Genomic DNA, 14,329 nt, shown 5'->3' on the forward strand with positions numbered 1-14,329 from the left:
TCCCTAGCTCGATGGGTACACTGTTTCTCTTCCTATGAGGATGCCAAAAGAGGCGAGGAAAAATCCTTGACCCCTTCTGAAGGTCAAGGAAGTGCTCTACACCTTGGAGGGTAAGAACTTGTAGCTGAAGTTTGTCTCGGGCACCTAGGCACAGAAAGACTAGTTCTTGAGGTCCCCATAGAGAATGCACATTTTTACAGCTGGCCACATCACATGGCGGTCACCCTGTCCACTCCTCACCAGCTACCTGCTTCTGAAGCCAGCCACCTCTATGAGAAGGTGAAGAGCAGTCGAGTCCCCTGAGGCCTGGGAGTCTGGAAACCGGTGACTCCCATGGGGTCACCTCCCGACCGGTGTCCAGGCTTTCCTTCTGTGAAATTCTGCCCCTTCTACCAGTAGGACTCTGTCATTTTATAAGAACCATCCCGCCACTGGACAAAGCAACAGGCCACTGTGTAGGTGGACCCATCACAAAGGGGTTAGAGCATGAAGCCTGGAATGGGACAACACTCCATTTCCCTTAGGCCACGGGGTTCCACTAATTAAGGTGATGTCCCTCTCAACCTGCCTGACCAGGGCTGGGATTACAAAAGGGCCTGGCCACACCAGGGGCTTTGGGGACTCCAGGCTGGACAGTCCAGGTCTTAGTGCCAAGGTCCCCAGTTAGGGTACCTGGTACTTCCTTGTTCCCTTTCAGGGCTGAGAGGGAGTCAGGCAAATGCCAACTGAATTTCATTTCTCTGTTGTTTCTGATGCAAAGTGTTAGAGCCTGTTGCCCGAACACATCGCTCTGGTCAGAAATGCAGGAATCGGGGAATCTTGGTAGAAAGGAGACAGGAGAGGTGAATGAGTGTCCGCTCCCTTCTGCCCATGGCCTGAAGTTTGGGTCACCCTTCGCAAGTGAAGGGGCTGAGCCCAGGAGACATGACAACTCACGTGGCTCCTTTTGCTTTCTTCATCTCCCATAGACGTGATGACTGTCTCCGAGAAGACCGTTTGTCCAGTCTGGTTGTTGGTTACCTACGGCAGAGCAAGTACCGTGAATGTGAAACAGAAGGAATTCTGGGCAAATCCCACAAGCTGGTTTCTTTTTTCCCAATTTATTTATTTATTTATTTATTTATTTATTTATTTATTTCAGATTTTATTTATTTGACAGAGAGAGACACAACAGAGAGGGAACACAGCAGGGGGAGTGAGAGAGGGAGAAGCAGGCTTCCCACTAAGCAGGGAGCCCAATGTGGGCCTCAATCCCAGGACCCCGGGATCATGACCTGAGTGAAAGGCAGTTGCTTAACGGCTGAGCCACCCAGGTGCCCATTTTTCCCACTTCCTGAAGCCACAACATCTGCCCAAGTCAACAGAATGCCTGCTCCCCCTTTTATTTTTATTTTAGCTGCAGCCGCTAGGCGGATGGCCCCTTCTCAGTGCAGCCGTCAGAAACACAGCAGAGTCTCCCTCACGGGGCTGCTCCGTGGAGGGACGGCGGGGGCTTTGCACAGAGCCAGGCACGCAGCAAACACTCAGCAGTAGCTGTTTCTACTGTTCTCGGGCTTATCACTCAGAACTCAACGGCAACATCCTTTTCAACAACAACCCATCTGGGCGTCTCATCAAACATCTTTTCATGAGAAGCAAGAAGGTTTTAGCTAGAGCTGCCCCCGTCCTGATTCTGGTGACATAGTTCATCTAGGAAGTGCTTTAGTGCAAAGGGAGGCCTCCCCTCCACCTGCTGTCTGCATCTGATGGTGTTTACCGGCGGGAGACGCCTCTGGGCTGAGCCCCGCATCCTGCTCGCACCCCGCGCCACTCCTGCCCCATCCGAGGTCCTGTCTGAGGAACGCTAGTGCCAGCAATGAAGATCAGAAGGGACGTCTACCCGGCAGGTAGGGTATCTGGGTTCTCTGAGCCTCAGCTCAGCTACCACCAACCACCTAGTGTGTCACCAGGAGTAAGTCACTTCTCTGATTCACCATGTCCTCATTTCTAGGTCATCTACAAAGTTCCTGCCAGCTCTAATATCACAAGGAAACTGTCCAAAACAGAGCAGAAACACAGCCTACTTTGTCACAGTGGATCAAATTCCAGTTCTGGGGAGATAAGGATCATGTCTTCACCAACATGCTTCAATACTTTTAGGCAAATAAATCCTCTCCCCAACAAAGAGGCAGCGTCCTTTTCCCCTCTGCCAGATTTTTGCTGAATTAACTGATGGTGTATTTTTTAACAATTCTATGGTCCTATACTGCAGGTACAGGTTGCAGGACTTCTAAGAGCCTTTATTGTACTAATGGGCATTTTCCTATCTCTAGGAGAAATAATTAAGATGTTTCCCGAACATGTTTCACCACTGCCCAGCCCCTCGTGAAGCACAGAACAGACGGTCCGTGGAACCCACTGGAGAGCTGCTACGTGGTGCTCATGACATAACTTTACTGGAAGAAACAGGAATAGAACAACCGGCTGTTGCAAGCACCTTGTCGTTTACGGTGAGCTCTCAGGTACCGTAAGTCATCTGACCCCCATGCTACTGTCACGTACGAACCGACCTTCCTATTTCCTAAATGCAGTTAGTGAGGGACATAAAATTTAAATGGTTTTTCAAAACCACACTAGTTACCAGTAGGACTCACACCTGGGTTTCCCAACATCTACAAGAAGCAACCTTTAAGCAGAGGCAAACCTGTTACCTAATTATCGTCAAAGAGAAGGACTTAATATTGGTTTTGGCAAAAGTAAAACAAAGACTTTTGGAAACATTCTCCAGGCCTCTGATGAGCAATGCTGAAGGACTGGTCAGCAGGTGACTTGTTCATTTATCTGGGGGCGAGGTGGAGGGTACACCCAGCTGAAGCTGGGGACAGCGGGAAAAATGCCACACAAAGGCTACTTTACAATCAAGGCAACGGCCCATAAAAATCGAGCCCCTTATGCTCCATGACACAGACACGCTATTGTTTCAACCAAGTCATTACCTGGGCCCTTGAACAAAAGTGAGACCCTCTCGTTGGAGCCATTAGGCCTTGCACATATGGGCTGAGATGAGGTTTGAGGTCAAGCTCCTTGATGCTCACAGCAGAACGTCAACTCTATAGCCTCTAGCTGTGACCCTGAATATCAGCACGTCAGACTCTTCAAGAGAAACCAGGTTCACGGGCTTTGCCCTCCCCATCCTGCCTACATCATGCCAGACACATCTCATGCCAGGACGGGTTAAGGCTACGTGCTTCTGGATTTGCAACGTTTTCTTCTTCAAGTCGGGGGGAGAAATGAACCTGCTTGTTCCTCATGTCAGATATCAAACAGAGACACTGAGACATAGGGCAGGCTAGAAAAAACTCTGCTATAGAAATTTGAGTGGATAGCCAGCAAATAAATGTTCAGTCTTAATGGCAAAGGAGGCTTTCCCTCCCAAAGATGGAGTATAACCCATTTGAGCTCCTCCTGAGGAAACAGTGAGGATCTATTCAGCAAACATGGACTCTATTCCAACTCCCTGCTAAAACACACATTAAAACCTATGAGATAAATTCCTCAAATTCAATACTAGAGAAGTCTCTCTCTAGACATTTGTTTGCACCCTTTTATCAAATGATAAAAACTCCCGACCATTCCTTTGCAATCAGATTGGCAGGCAGCCTAGAGTTAAATTTATTGCTTAAATGCAAAAGCAATTTAGGTTTCTGATACGCAGCTTTCCCTCTTAAATAGCTCCCTCATTCCCTCTGGTTTTTAATCTGTGTTTTACCAACCTCATTTGCATTTTTGGCTTGCGGATCCAATTTGTAAACAAGACCTTAGTTCTCTGATAGGAGAGGAAGCTAAGGAAAAGGGGAGGTGCTGGCCACGGCCATACTTACCTTGTGAATTTCTCGGTGCACGTGGATGGTATTATTTCCCACCTTGGTTTCCGTGTTGGTCTCATTGTGATAGCTGGAAGGCAAGCTTGCCACGTTCACTTCAGATGTTTTAGCTGCAGCTTCTTCCGCTTCCATCTATTAAATCAATGAACTTAATGAGCAAATTGTTTTCTCTTGATACAAATCAGTCCGTTAGAAAAACAGAACCACCCTCTTCCTCTTCTGCAATTATAAATAATGGTAGTAGTAATAGGTCCTGTTAATTGCCCACCAGGATAAGACACTGCACTAAAAGTTTTACAACTATTATAGCCTTAAATCTCACAGCCTCTCTCGAAGGTAGGTGTGAATACACCCATTTTACAGTTGCAGAGAGTAAGGCTCAAGAAGACTGGATAACTTCCCGAGATTATCCGTGAAGGACATCGCTCATCGTCAGGGCAAAGCACATCAAAACCACAATCAGGTATCACCACTCAGGTGTCAGAATGACTAAGATCAAACACACAAGAAATAACGAGCTTTGGCGAGGATGTGGAGAAAAAGGAACCTCCGTGCACTGCTGGTGGGAATGCAAACTTCTGCAGCCACTGTGGGAAACCAGAATGGAGGTTCCTCAAAAAATTAAAAATAGAATTACGATATAATCCAGCAATTCCACTACTGGGTATTTACCCAAAGAATACAAGAACACTAACGTGAAGACGTCTGCACTGCTATATTTACTGCATTATTTACAACAGCCAAACTATGGAAGCAAGCAGCCCAAGTGTCCGTCAGTAGATGAATGCATAGAGAGCAAGTGGTATATAGATATACAGGTATATATAACATGGAGTATTACTCGGCCAGAAAAGGAATGAAATCTTGCCATTTACAAAACTATGGTGTGGCTCCAGAGGGTATAATGCTAAGGGAAATAAGTCAGTCAGAGAAAGACAAATACTGGAGGATATGACTCATATGTAGAATCCAAGAAAACAGATGAACAAAGAAAAAAAGACAAGAAAATAGACTCTTAACTGTAGAAAACGAACGGATGGTCACCAGAGGGGAGGGGGTGAAACAGGTGAAGGGGATTAAGAGGACGCTTATTGTGATGGGCACTGAGTAATGCATAGAATTGTTGAATCACTATGTCATACACCTGAAACTAATATAACACCATTTATTGGAATTACAATTTTTAAAAATTCACTGTAGTCTATCCAGAGACACATAAAAAAGAAAAAAAAAAGGATTGTCCGGGAAGGGCAGAGTTGGGATCTGAGCATGCTTCCGCTGATCAGTCTTGGCCCCTGACAAGGCTGCTGGGGCCCTGTCCCTCTCCCAGCAACCTAACCCAGAGGTCACCTGCATTCAGCTGCCTTTCATGCCAAGAACCAGTCTGGTCTCTCTCTGAGAGCCCTCTCTGGCTGCTCACTATGCACAGATGCTAGGGAGTTAACACCCCAAGAACCATCCTCAATCAGTGAGGGGCAGGCTATGAGGGTAAATACCCAGCTCCCTCCCCACTCAAAGGGGCAGTCTCTCTCTGAGGACCCCCAGCACAGCCTAGCAGTGACCTGCTCAGTAGCACAGCCTTTATTCCCTCTCTTCTCTTCCATCTTACTTTTCCATTTCCTCCTAGTGTTTCTGGGATCGCTTCCCAAACACATTATTTGCTCCTAAGCCTTTGCTGCAGGGCCTGGTGGTGGTGGGCAGACCCCAACAGCCCCCAGGATGGCCCCTTCCCTGATACAGGTAGGGCCACAGCTATGTCTCCTTCCCACCCCACCGCTTGGGTACAAGAGAGACCCTGGTAGAGGGCCAGCTGACTAGTTCCCAGGGCTCACCCTCCTCCTGCCTCTTCCACATGTGTTCCCCTCTGGTGTCAGGTTTCTGAGGCTGCTGTTCCCAGATCCCCCAGGCTCATGAGCCCCCACGACACCTACACCAGATATATCTGTCAACCTGAAACTGTACCCAATTTCCTCTTGTGGATTTACTGCCACGCCCCACCCTGAGTGGGCAGTGGACAAAGGGACCAGCTCACAGCAGGGTGGACTCAGAAAGAGGCCACATCACGGACTAGTTGCACCAGTGAGACACTCTGTCTAGGAATTTAAAACAAGAGACACAAAGAGAAGTTCTAGTTCATGGCTGGCAGTTTTCCAATACTATCTTTGACTCTGGGCTATTTTTACTTCATAAAACTAATCTTCAAAAAGATTCTATTTTTTTTTTTTTAAATCACTGTCTTCTATTCCCTCATGTACTAAATGAGGCACCTCTTTTCCTGTCTCTCCCAACTGGATTTACTGAGCTGGGGTGGCTATGGGGAAGGAATTTCCATGTCTCTGTGCAGCACAAAAACACTGAGTAGAAGTGGGGAGTCTGGAAGACACAGAAGCTCAAATGATCAAACAAGGATTTGGTCAGTAACTGCTGTGTTTGACCCAGAGAGGACTGGGAGATGTCTGAAACTCGATCACTGGCTTCATTGTCATCACCACCATCACCACCATCATCATCATCACTATCATCATCATCACCACCATCACCACCATCATCAACATCACCACCATCATCATCATCACCATCATCATCACTATCATCATCATCACCATCACCACCATCACCACCATCATCACCATCATCACCATCACCACCATCATCATCACCATCACCACCACCATCATCACCATCACCACCATCATCATCACCATCATCATCACCATCATCATCATCACCATCACCACCATCACCATCATCATCATCACCATCACCACTATCATCATCATCACCATCACCACCATCACCATCACCACCATCATCATCATCACCATCATCATCACTATCATCATCATCACCATCACCACCATCACCATCATCACTATCATCATCATCACCATCACCACCATCACCATCACCACCATCACCCCCATCATCACCATCACCACCATCATCATCATCACCATAGTCATCATCACCATCATCAGCATCATCACCATCACCACCATCACCATCACCACCATCATTACCATCACCACCATCATCACCATCACCATCACCATCATCATCAGCTTCACCATCATCATCATCATTATCACCACAGTGACAGCCTCCATGTTTGGGCATCATCTATGCCTGAGCCACTGCACTGTAACTTCCATGGCTCCTTGGATATTCACAGCACCCCCACGAGGAAGGTGTTGTTGCCCTTACTCTGCAGATGAAGAGAATGAGGTGAAGAGAAGTGAAGGGACCTGCCTATGGTCACAACATTGTTAGTAGGAGGCAAAGCTCAGACAGAACTCAGGTTCGTCTGACTCCAGATTTTGGGTCTTGTCCAGTATGTGCTTCTGCTCTGCCTGAGCAGCTTATTCATTTACTGCGGAGAGAGCAGAGCCCCACTACTAAACCTGTTTGAGGATGATTATGATGACTTCTAGAAGCAAGCCAGGGGTTCAAAAAATAGAATAGAAAGGCCTCCAGGAGGAGGAGGCATGATTGAGCTGGTCTCCAAGGACAGGTATGATTTGAACAGAGAGGAGCCCAGAGGAGGCAAAGCTGTGGCCACCTGGACAAGAACGGTGTGTGTTGTGGGCTGGGGCACAGGGTCCGTGCTGGGCACGGGATAAAATGGCGGATGATGAAGGAGAGAGAGACTGACAGGCAGTTCTAAAGCAGAGCGTGTTGGCCTTGTTCTCAACCAGGAGAGTGCATCAGGGTCATACTTGAAACTATGAAATGGTATCTATCATAGATATATAACCAAGAGAGTTATGCCTATACATTTACCACACACCAGATCCCTTCCCAGACCTGCTGATTCAGAACTTCTGCAGGTGCAGGGGCACGTGGGTGGCTCAGTGGGTTAAAGCCTCTGCCTTCAGCTCAGGTCATATCTCAGAGTCCTGGGATGGAGCCCCACATCCGGCTTTCTGCTCAGCGGGGAGCCTGCTTCCCCCCGCCCCCCACCTGCCTCTCTGCCTACTTGTGATCTCTCTGTCAAATTAAAAAAAAAAAAAAAAATCTTAAAAAAAGAACTTCTGCGGGTGCAATCCAAGGTATTAAAGAGCTTCTCAAATGATTCTGAGGTATTCCCTCCCCTGCACTTGCCCCCAGGGAAAACCTTTGCTCCAAACCAAGCAAAGTTATAACAAGTTCTAAAGACTAGTTGGTAAATAATAAAGAGCCTGGAGAAGATAGAGAGGGGAGTGAGGGAACTGGCCAGAATGAGGTGTGGGAGTAGGAAGTCATACCTGGGGGAAGTGAGGACCTGCTAGGTAGCAGAGATTACAAATAAGTCCAGGTGGGCCAAGCCCCTGAGAGCTAGCCACAAGGTCAGGCAAAAAGTTGCCCGAAGCACGGCGGAAGCAAGTGCCAGGGCTCTGGAGTTAGGGAAGGTGGGGCCAAGTCCCAGCAGCTGTGACCTTGGGCAAGACACCAAGCGTCTCTCAACCCCAGCTTTCTCATTTGTGTAGTGGAGAAGTCCTACTCTGCTGAGCGGATGCAAGAATTAAGGACCACGAAATCCAAGTGCCTGCCTCAGCACCTGGTACCCAGCACAGATGTAATATGTAGCTACTCTCCTAACGCTGTCCTGGAAGAAAGCAGATTTAGAAGAAGCTAGTTTGCTAGGGCATGTGCAGGTTGAAGGAGAAAAAGCAGACAGTAGATACCACGTGTTTGAAGAATTCACTAAAAGAATAGAGAAGAAGTGGAACAGAGCTAAGGCAGGAGACAGAATGAGCATGAAAAGGATTAAAAAAACTTTTTTTTTAAGTAAGAGATATTGGCATATTTTGTGATAGAAAAGAAAGATACAGCTGGAAAAGGGTAAGAGACTAAGATGCTATAGAGGCCATATCCAGAAGCAGAAGGGAATGTTTTCATGCTTTTAAAAATTCCCATTGGAATCTGAATCCTCCAGTTTGGCTTTCAAATAACTGACAAGTTACCAAATCTGGAGTCTGCTTTGGGCTGAGCAGAGACTTCTTATAAAACCTCCTCCTTCTCAACCAGTGGTTATTTCAATAGAATGAGCTAATAGTTCTCTAATGGCACCACAAACTCAAAGTACAGTTTACAATGGAAATTTCAACCACAACTATTACGGCCACTAGCAAGAGAAACTTAAGCCCAAAGCAAGAGGAGCTGTTTCATAAAGGAGGAATGTGCATGTTTTAAAATATGGCATTTATGGTTGGTTCACTCTACAAGTCTGTTAAAGGGGTATAATAGGAAAAATTGGAGAGATAAATTGAGGCTTGGTATTAGGGTTCTTCCTAGGGCTGGGTAAGGTGATTAAGAATATTCCAGAATAGGGGCGCCTGGGTGGCTCAGTGGGTTAAAGCCTCTGCCTTCAGCTCGGGTCATGATCTCGGGGTCCTGGGATCGAGCCCTGCATCGGGCTCTTTGCTCAGCGGGGAGCCTGCTTCCTCCTCTCTCTCTCTGCCTGCCTCTCTGCCTACCTGTGATCTCTATCTGTCAAATATATAAATAAAATCTTTAAAAAAAAAAAAAAGAATATTCCAGAATATGTCAGTTACGGATATCACCGTGAGCAGGGGGAAGGGAGGAGAAGAAAGTGCTTTTATCCTCAAAACACATTTATCGGTAACACAGAATATTAAGACCGGAAAGTAGGAACAGCCCAGAATGAACCATTTGAACACTGGCTTCCCCAAATAATGATCCTACAAGCAGAGGATCTTTCCCTAAAGAGCAATCAGCAGCTTGAGTCAGCTGGAGTATTTAAAATGTCAGGCAGTTACTTGAAAGCAGATTCATGGCGCAACCATGTAAACAACCAATGCATCTGGCCTGGTCCTTTCCCCAGACAACAAGTAAATAGCAACTGTTCTGTGTTTATGAGACAGAAGGGGCTTTCTGGAAGCCTCTTTTTAAAAAGTTAATACTAATCGCCACAATCTCTTGAGACTCTGTGGTGTTTCTTGGTTGTCCCCATGCTGGTACTATTTAGAGGGTGATAATGGCAGCCTTTCTTTATCCAGACGGCGAGGACTTCCCGTAACCCTGACAACAGCCCCAGGGGGTGACTTATTATTTTTTTTTAAAGATTTTATTTATTTATTTGACAGAGAGAGATCACAAGTAGGCAGAGAGGCAGGCAGAGAGAGAGGAAGGGAAGCAGGCTCCCTGCTGAGCAGAGAGCCCGATGCCGGACTCTATCCCAGGACCCTGAGATCATGACCTGAGCGAAGGCAGCGGCTCAACCCACTGAGCCACCCAGGCGCCCTGGGGGTGACTTATATTACACAATCTCACTTAACCCAATTTTAGATGGTCAGGTAACTTGCTTTACTTGCATCCTCATTTAAATCCCTCCTTATCCTAAACGGAGCTGGGGGGAGGGAGACATTTCCTGGACCCCACCAGGAATGGCAGAGCTAGGATCCGCTGAAGGAAGGTTGATCCCCACAGCCTGTTCTGCCACGCAGGGGTCCAGCCTCTCTCAACGCATATCCACGGCCATAGAGGATGCTCTCTGGGGCAGGACCACTGAGGGGGACAGAAGTGACAGCCAGCAACTCTTCCTGGCGGCAAACTTCAACCAGCCCATCTTCACAATGCAAGCAGAATGGCATCTGGAAGGAGGAAGCTGGGCCTTGGCAGAGCCAATGGGGAGGATTTCCATGGAGGAGATGTGCCACTCATGTCCTGCTGATCCCAAACTGCTCTAATCAATGAAGAGACCAGAGAGGCCCCCATGGCTCCTTCCTTTCCCTCAGCAAGAGCTACCATCAGAAGACTGTGTGGCACAAACAAGATCACAGAGAACAGAAACTTGGGAGTTGACCTCATCAGTCTCACTGGTAATCCATGAGCAGGCAAGAAAATCCTGGAACCCAGATAAGGAAACCAGATGACCCGCCCCGCCCTGGCACCAGAAGGATCACCAGAAGGATCACAAGCTCCAGTTACTAGGAAGGGGCAGAGTTAAGAGCTATGAGGGCCCATCTGACTCCCCTCTCCTTTTAATTATTTCATGTCATGTCATGATTCTTTTGCTTTCACAGGAAACAATGTCTGTCCATGGGGTTTGGAATCTGGCCTGTCCAGTGGATGTTCAGGACAGCTTCCCACACAACTGCCTCCAATCCAGTGTCCCCCACCGCATACTCCATCCGACTGCCTGCTCTGGGAGGCAGGATTGTGGGGAGAAAGCAACGTCTCCCCGCAGATCAGAGCTAGCATTTGAGGCTCTGTCCCAGTGGAATGTGGAGAAGCAGGGGTGGGAAGACACCTCAGCCACAAGCCTGGACATATGGTCTCTTGCTGACTCCTTCACTGGGATGGCTAGCTTCTCTCCAAAGACAGGCTGCTGCAGCCAAAGCCAGGCACAATAGTGACCATGCGCCCCAACCCCAAGCACCAGGGACAGCTCCGGACACCTGGGCTGGGTGAGCTGAGGCAGCCGCCTCACCTGCCAGGGCAGCCCTGCCAACACCTAGATGATCAGCCTAGAGGATGCTATCCATAGCGTCTGGTCCTAGGAGGCGACGGAAGAAAGAAGCCAGGCCAAGCTTTGCTAAGGTTCTGGTATCTGAAGGTAACAGCTACTGTATATTGGCCACCTATTCTACAACAGGTGCCCACAGAGACCATGGCATTTAATTCTCACAAGAAACTGAGAAGAGGATGTTAAGGGACTTGCCCAATGTTGCCCAGCTAGTGAGTGGCAGAGGAGGACCCTGAGCCTAGGACTGACTCCAAAGCACTGCTGGGGTGGAGTTGGGTGGCCGTTCATACTGCCCCCCCCACATCTGAAAATTCACACTGCTGGGATTTAGGATTCTGACTTTCCTTCCCTGCCTCACATGGCATTGGGGGAAGCCCAGACAGACCAGCAGCAAAGCTGTCTGGGCTTTTTGTCCCCACACGGCATCCTAACTATGTCTTGGGAAGATGGCACAAACTCAAAGCCCAACGTACAAGCTAGAACTTGAGATCCTTGGCCTCTCTGCAAAACCACAGAGCCCGAGTATCAGGGGCCAGCAAGCTTCCGCTTACACAGGGGGCGGGGGGGTGGGTGGGTAAATGCACACTTGAAGAAGACAATTGCGGGGTAGCGGCCAGCAGCGCGTAAACAGGTGGTGACCCTGGCTGCCCCTGAGTGAGCCCAGCCGGAGACTCTCGGTGAACAGGCTGCGATCCAGACCTTTCGGCAGGAAGTCAGAATGAGGTGGGAGTTGAGCTCACCCTGAGCGGCCAGCCGATCACTCCGAATCTGCAGCCGGCTCTTCCCGGCCCCTTCGCAGAACGGAGTACCCCGGCGAGCGCTCGAAGCGCGGCTTGCCCCAGCCCCCCGCCGCCCCCACCAGGCGCTCCCCCGAACCCCAGCCGGCCAGACGCACCCACCTCCTCCACCGCGCTGCGCAGTTTGTGCTGCGTGTCCTCCATCAGCTCCTCAACCTCGCGGAACATCTCGTTGAGGGTGGCCTCCTCCTGCGGGTAGCTGAGAGCCGGGGCGGGCTCAACGGGCGCCGCGGTCGCTGTGGGAGCCGGCGCGGGGGCCGTGGGGACCGCCGCCGCCAGCAGCAGGCACAGCAGGGTGCCTACGAGCCGCTGCATCTCCGCTCTGCTCCCGCCGCCGCCGCTGCCTGCGTCCCGGAACCTGATCAGAGGCGCGCCGACCACCCCCTCTCCCGCCCCGCAGCCCCGCCCCGCGCCCCGGCCCGCCCCCGGCGCCCCTCTTCCCCGCACCCACTCTGGAGGAGACAAACCGGAGGGCCCTCCGGACGCGGCCCCCCGGCTCTGCTCCAGCCCCGCGCCCCCTCCCCTCCGCACCCCCACTCTCTCCTCGGGCTGGGGCTGAGCTGTGCCCCCATCCCCAGGGATAGCCTCCTCCCCGGAGCAGCAACAGAACCGAGTTCCCAACACCCGCGGCGCCATCGCTCACCCCCGCGCAGTCCTGGGTTCTAGCCCGGCCTCTCCACGACCAGGTCCGAGCGCAGCTCTGGAGTCGCGACCCCACTCCCACCCCAGCCCCGTGCAGCCCACTCCGGGGCGATCCGAGCGCCCGCCGGCACCCTCCCCGCGGGGTCCGAACCCAGTCGAGCGTCCACCCCTCACCCGCCCAGGCGAGACCTAACTGAGCCCGCCCCGCCCCCCCATTCCCCGCCACCCCATTTCCCGCCACCGTCCCTCACCCACCGGACTGGACCGAGCTGTGCGCGGGCTGGACCTGCCAGACCTCGCCGGGACTCTGCGGGCTGCGGGCACCGGAACGGGGACAGGAGCGGCGCGGGGGCGAGGAGCACGCGGGGATGCGGCAGCGCTGGTACCCGGCGAGCCCGCAGCGCGCCCCGCCCGGCGGGAGGGGCTGCCGCCCGGACCCACGCCATTGGCCGCCCGCCGCCCGCGACCTCGCGCCACAGGCCAGCTTCCTCCGCCTCCGAGAGCCGCCCCTTCCCTGCATCCCTCGGCCGCCGCCGCATCCCGGTCCATTGTCATTAGGGCCCGGATTCCCGCTATAGCTTATGGCGGACGCGGGGAGGGTGTGCTTCCCGCGGCCCCCTTGCCCTTCCCAAGCCATCCTCCGGCCCGCATGCAGGGCAAAGCCCCAGCCAATCAGCCTGGCGGCCAAGGCCGGTCACTGGCTGGCCTTCATCCGCCTGCCATGCTTGACGCCTTACTCTGGCCAAGATAACCCACTTGTAGCTCCCGGAGCTCGTGAGAATGTCAGCGAGCTTCTCCAGGGCGACATAACAGTGGCTGAGAGCAGGCAGCGGCGGCTAGACTGCCTGGTGTGAATCCCAGCTCTGCTTCTTACGACTTTACCAACCTGGCCAAGTCCCCAGATGTGTCTGCGCTCCACTTAGCCCGAACAGAAAATGGAGGTTAGTGTAGTGAGTGTACCTAGTAGTTAACGAGCATAACGCATGCAGGCGAGTGTGGGGCACGTGGTAAGTGGGAGATGTGAGCTAATCTTCGTGGGAACGCAACTTTGTCTTACCGCAGTCTCCCCAGCATCTAGAACGAGGGGCACTCACTGTTTTCTAACACTTTTTTAAATACGTGAGTATCCAGAAGAGGAAGCACTCACATATTTCTTAAATGAAGGAGTGTTTTCTTTCCCCCTACCCTGAAGATTTTATTTATTTATTTGAGAGAGTGACAGAGAGAGAGAGAGAGAGAGAGGAGGAGGAGGAGAGGAGCAAGGGGGAGAGGGAGGGAGAAGCAGATGCCCTGCTGAGCAGGGAGCCTGCCATGGGGCTAGATTCCATGACTCTGGGATCATTACCCAAGCTGCAGGCAGACAGTTAAGGGACTGAACCACCCAGGTGCTCCTAAATGAATATTTCCTTAAACCTCCTCCTATTTCTCCCTAAACTCTTTCTGTCTGGCGAGCTCTCCCTCCTCCTGTTGGTCTAGCTAACTCTTCCACATCTTTCAAGAGCTAGGAGTCTGTCCTGAGCTCTCCCAACTGCACCCCATTTCTTCTCTGTTTCCCTTCC

At 50.9% G+C, this 14,329-nt stretch overlaps 1 protein-coding gene across 1 annotated transcript in view; it reads right to left on the reverse strand.

The window, feature by feature from the left end:
- DKK3 (dickkopf WNT signaling pathway inhibitor 3) overlaps positions 1-13,123 on the reverse strand; it is a 45,649-nt gene extending 32,526 nt beyond the window's left edge. Inside the window, exons 1-4 of the mRNA XM_032853484.1 lie at positions 13,026-13,123; positions 12,231-12,472; positions 3,861-3,995; positions 937-1,020 (exon numbers count right to left, since the gene is read on the reverse strand). Coding sequence (XP_032709375.1) covers positions 937-1,020; positions 3,861-3,995; positions 12,231-12,443 — 432 coding nt within the window. The 5' untranslated portion in view covers positions 12,444-12,472; positions 13,026-13,123. The remainder of the gene's footprint in view (positions 1-936; positions 1,021-3,860; positions 3,996-12,230; positions 12,473-13,025) is intronic.
- Positions 13,124-14,329: the final 1,206 nt, after the last annotated feature.

Source organism: Lontra canadensis, unplaced genomic scaffold (assembly GCF_010015895.1).
Source record: "Lontra canadensis isolate GAN:19392208 unplaced genomic scaffold, GSC_riverotter_1.0 scaffold7, whole genome shotgun sequence".
In the NCBI taxonomy this organism is placed as follows: domain Eukaryota; kingdom Metazoa; phylum Chordata; class Mammalia; order Carnivora; family Mustelidae; genus Lontra; species Lontra canadensis.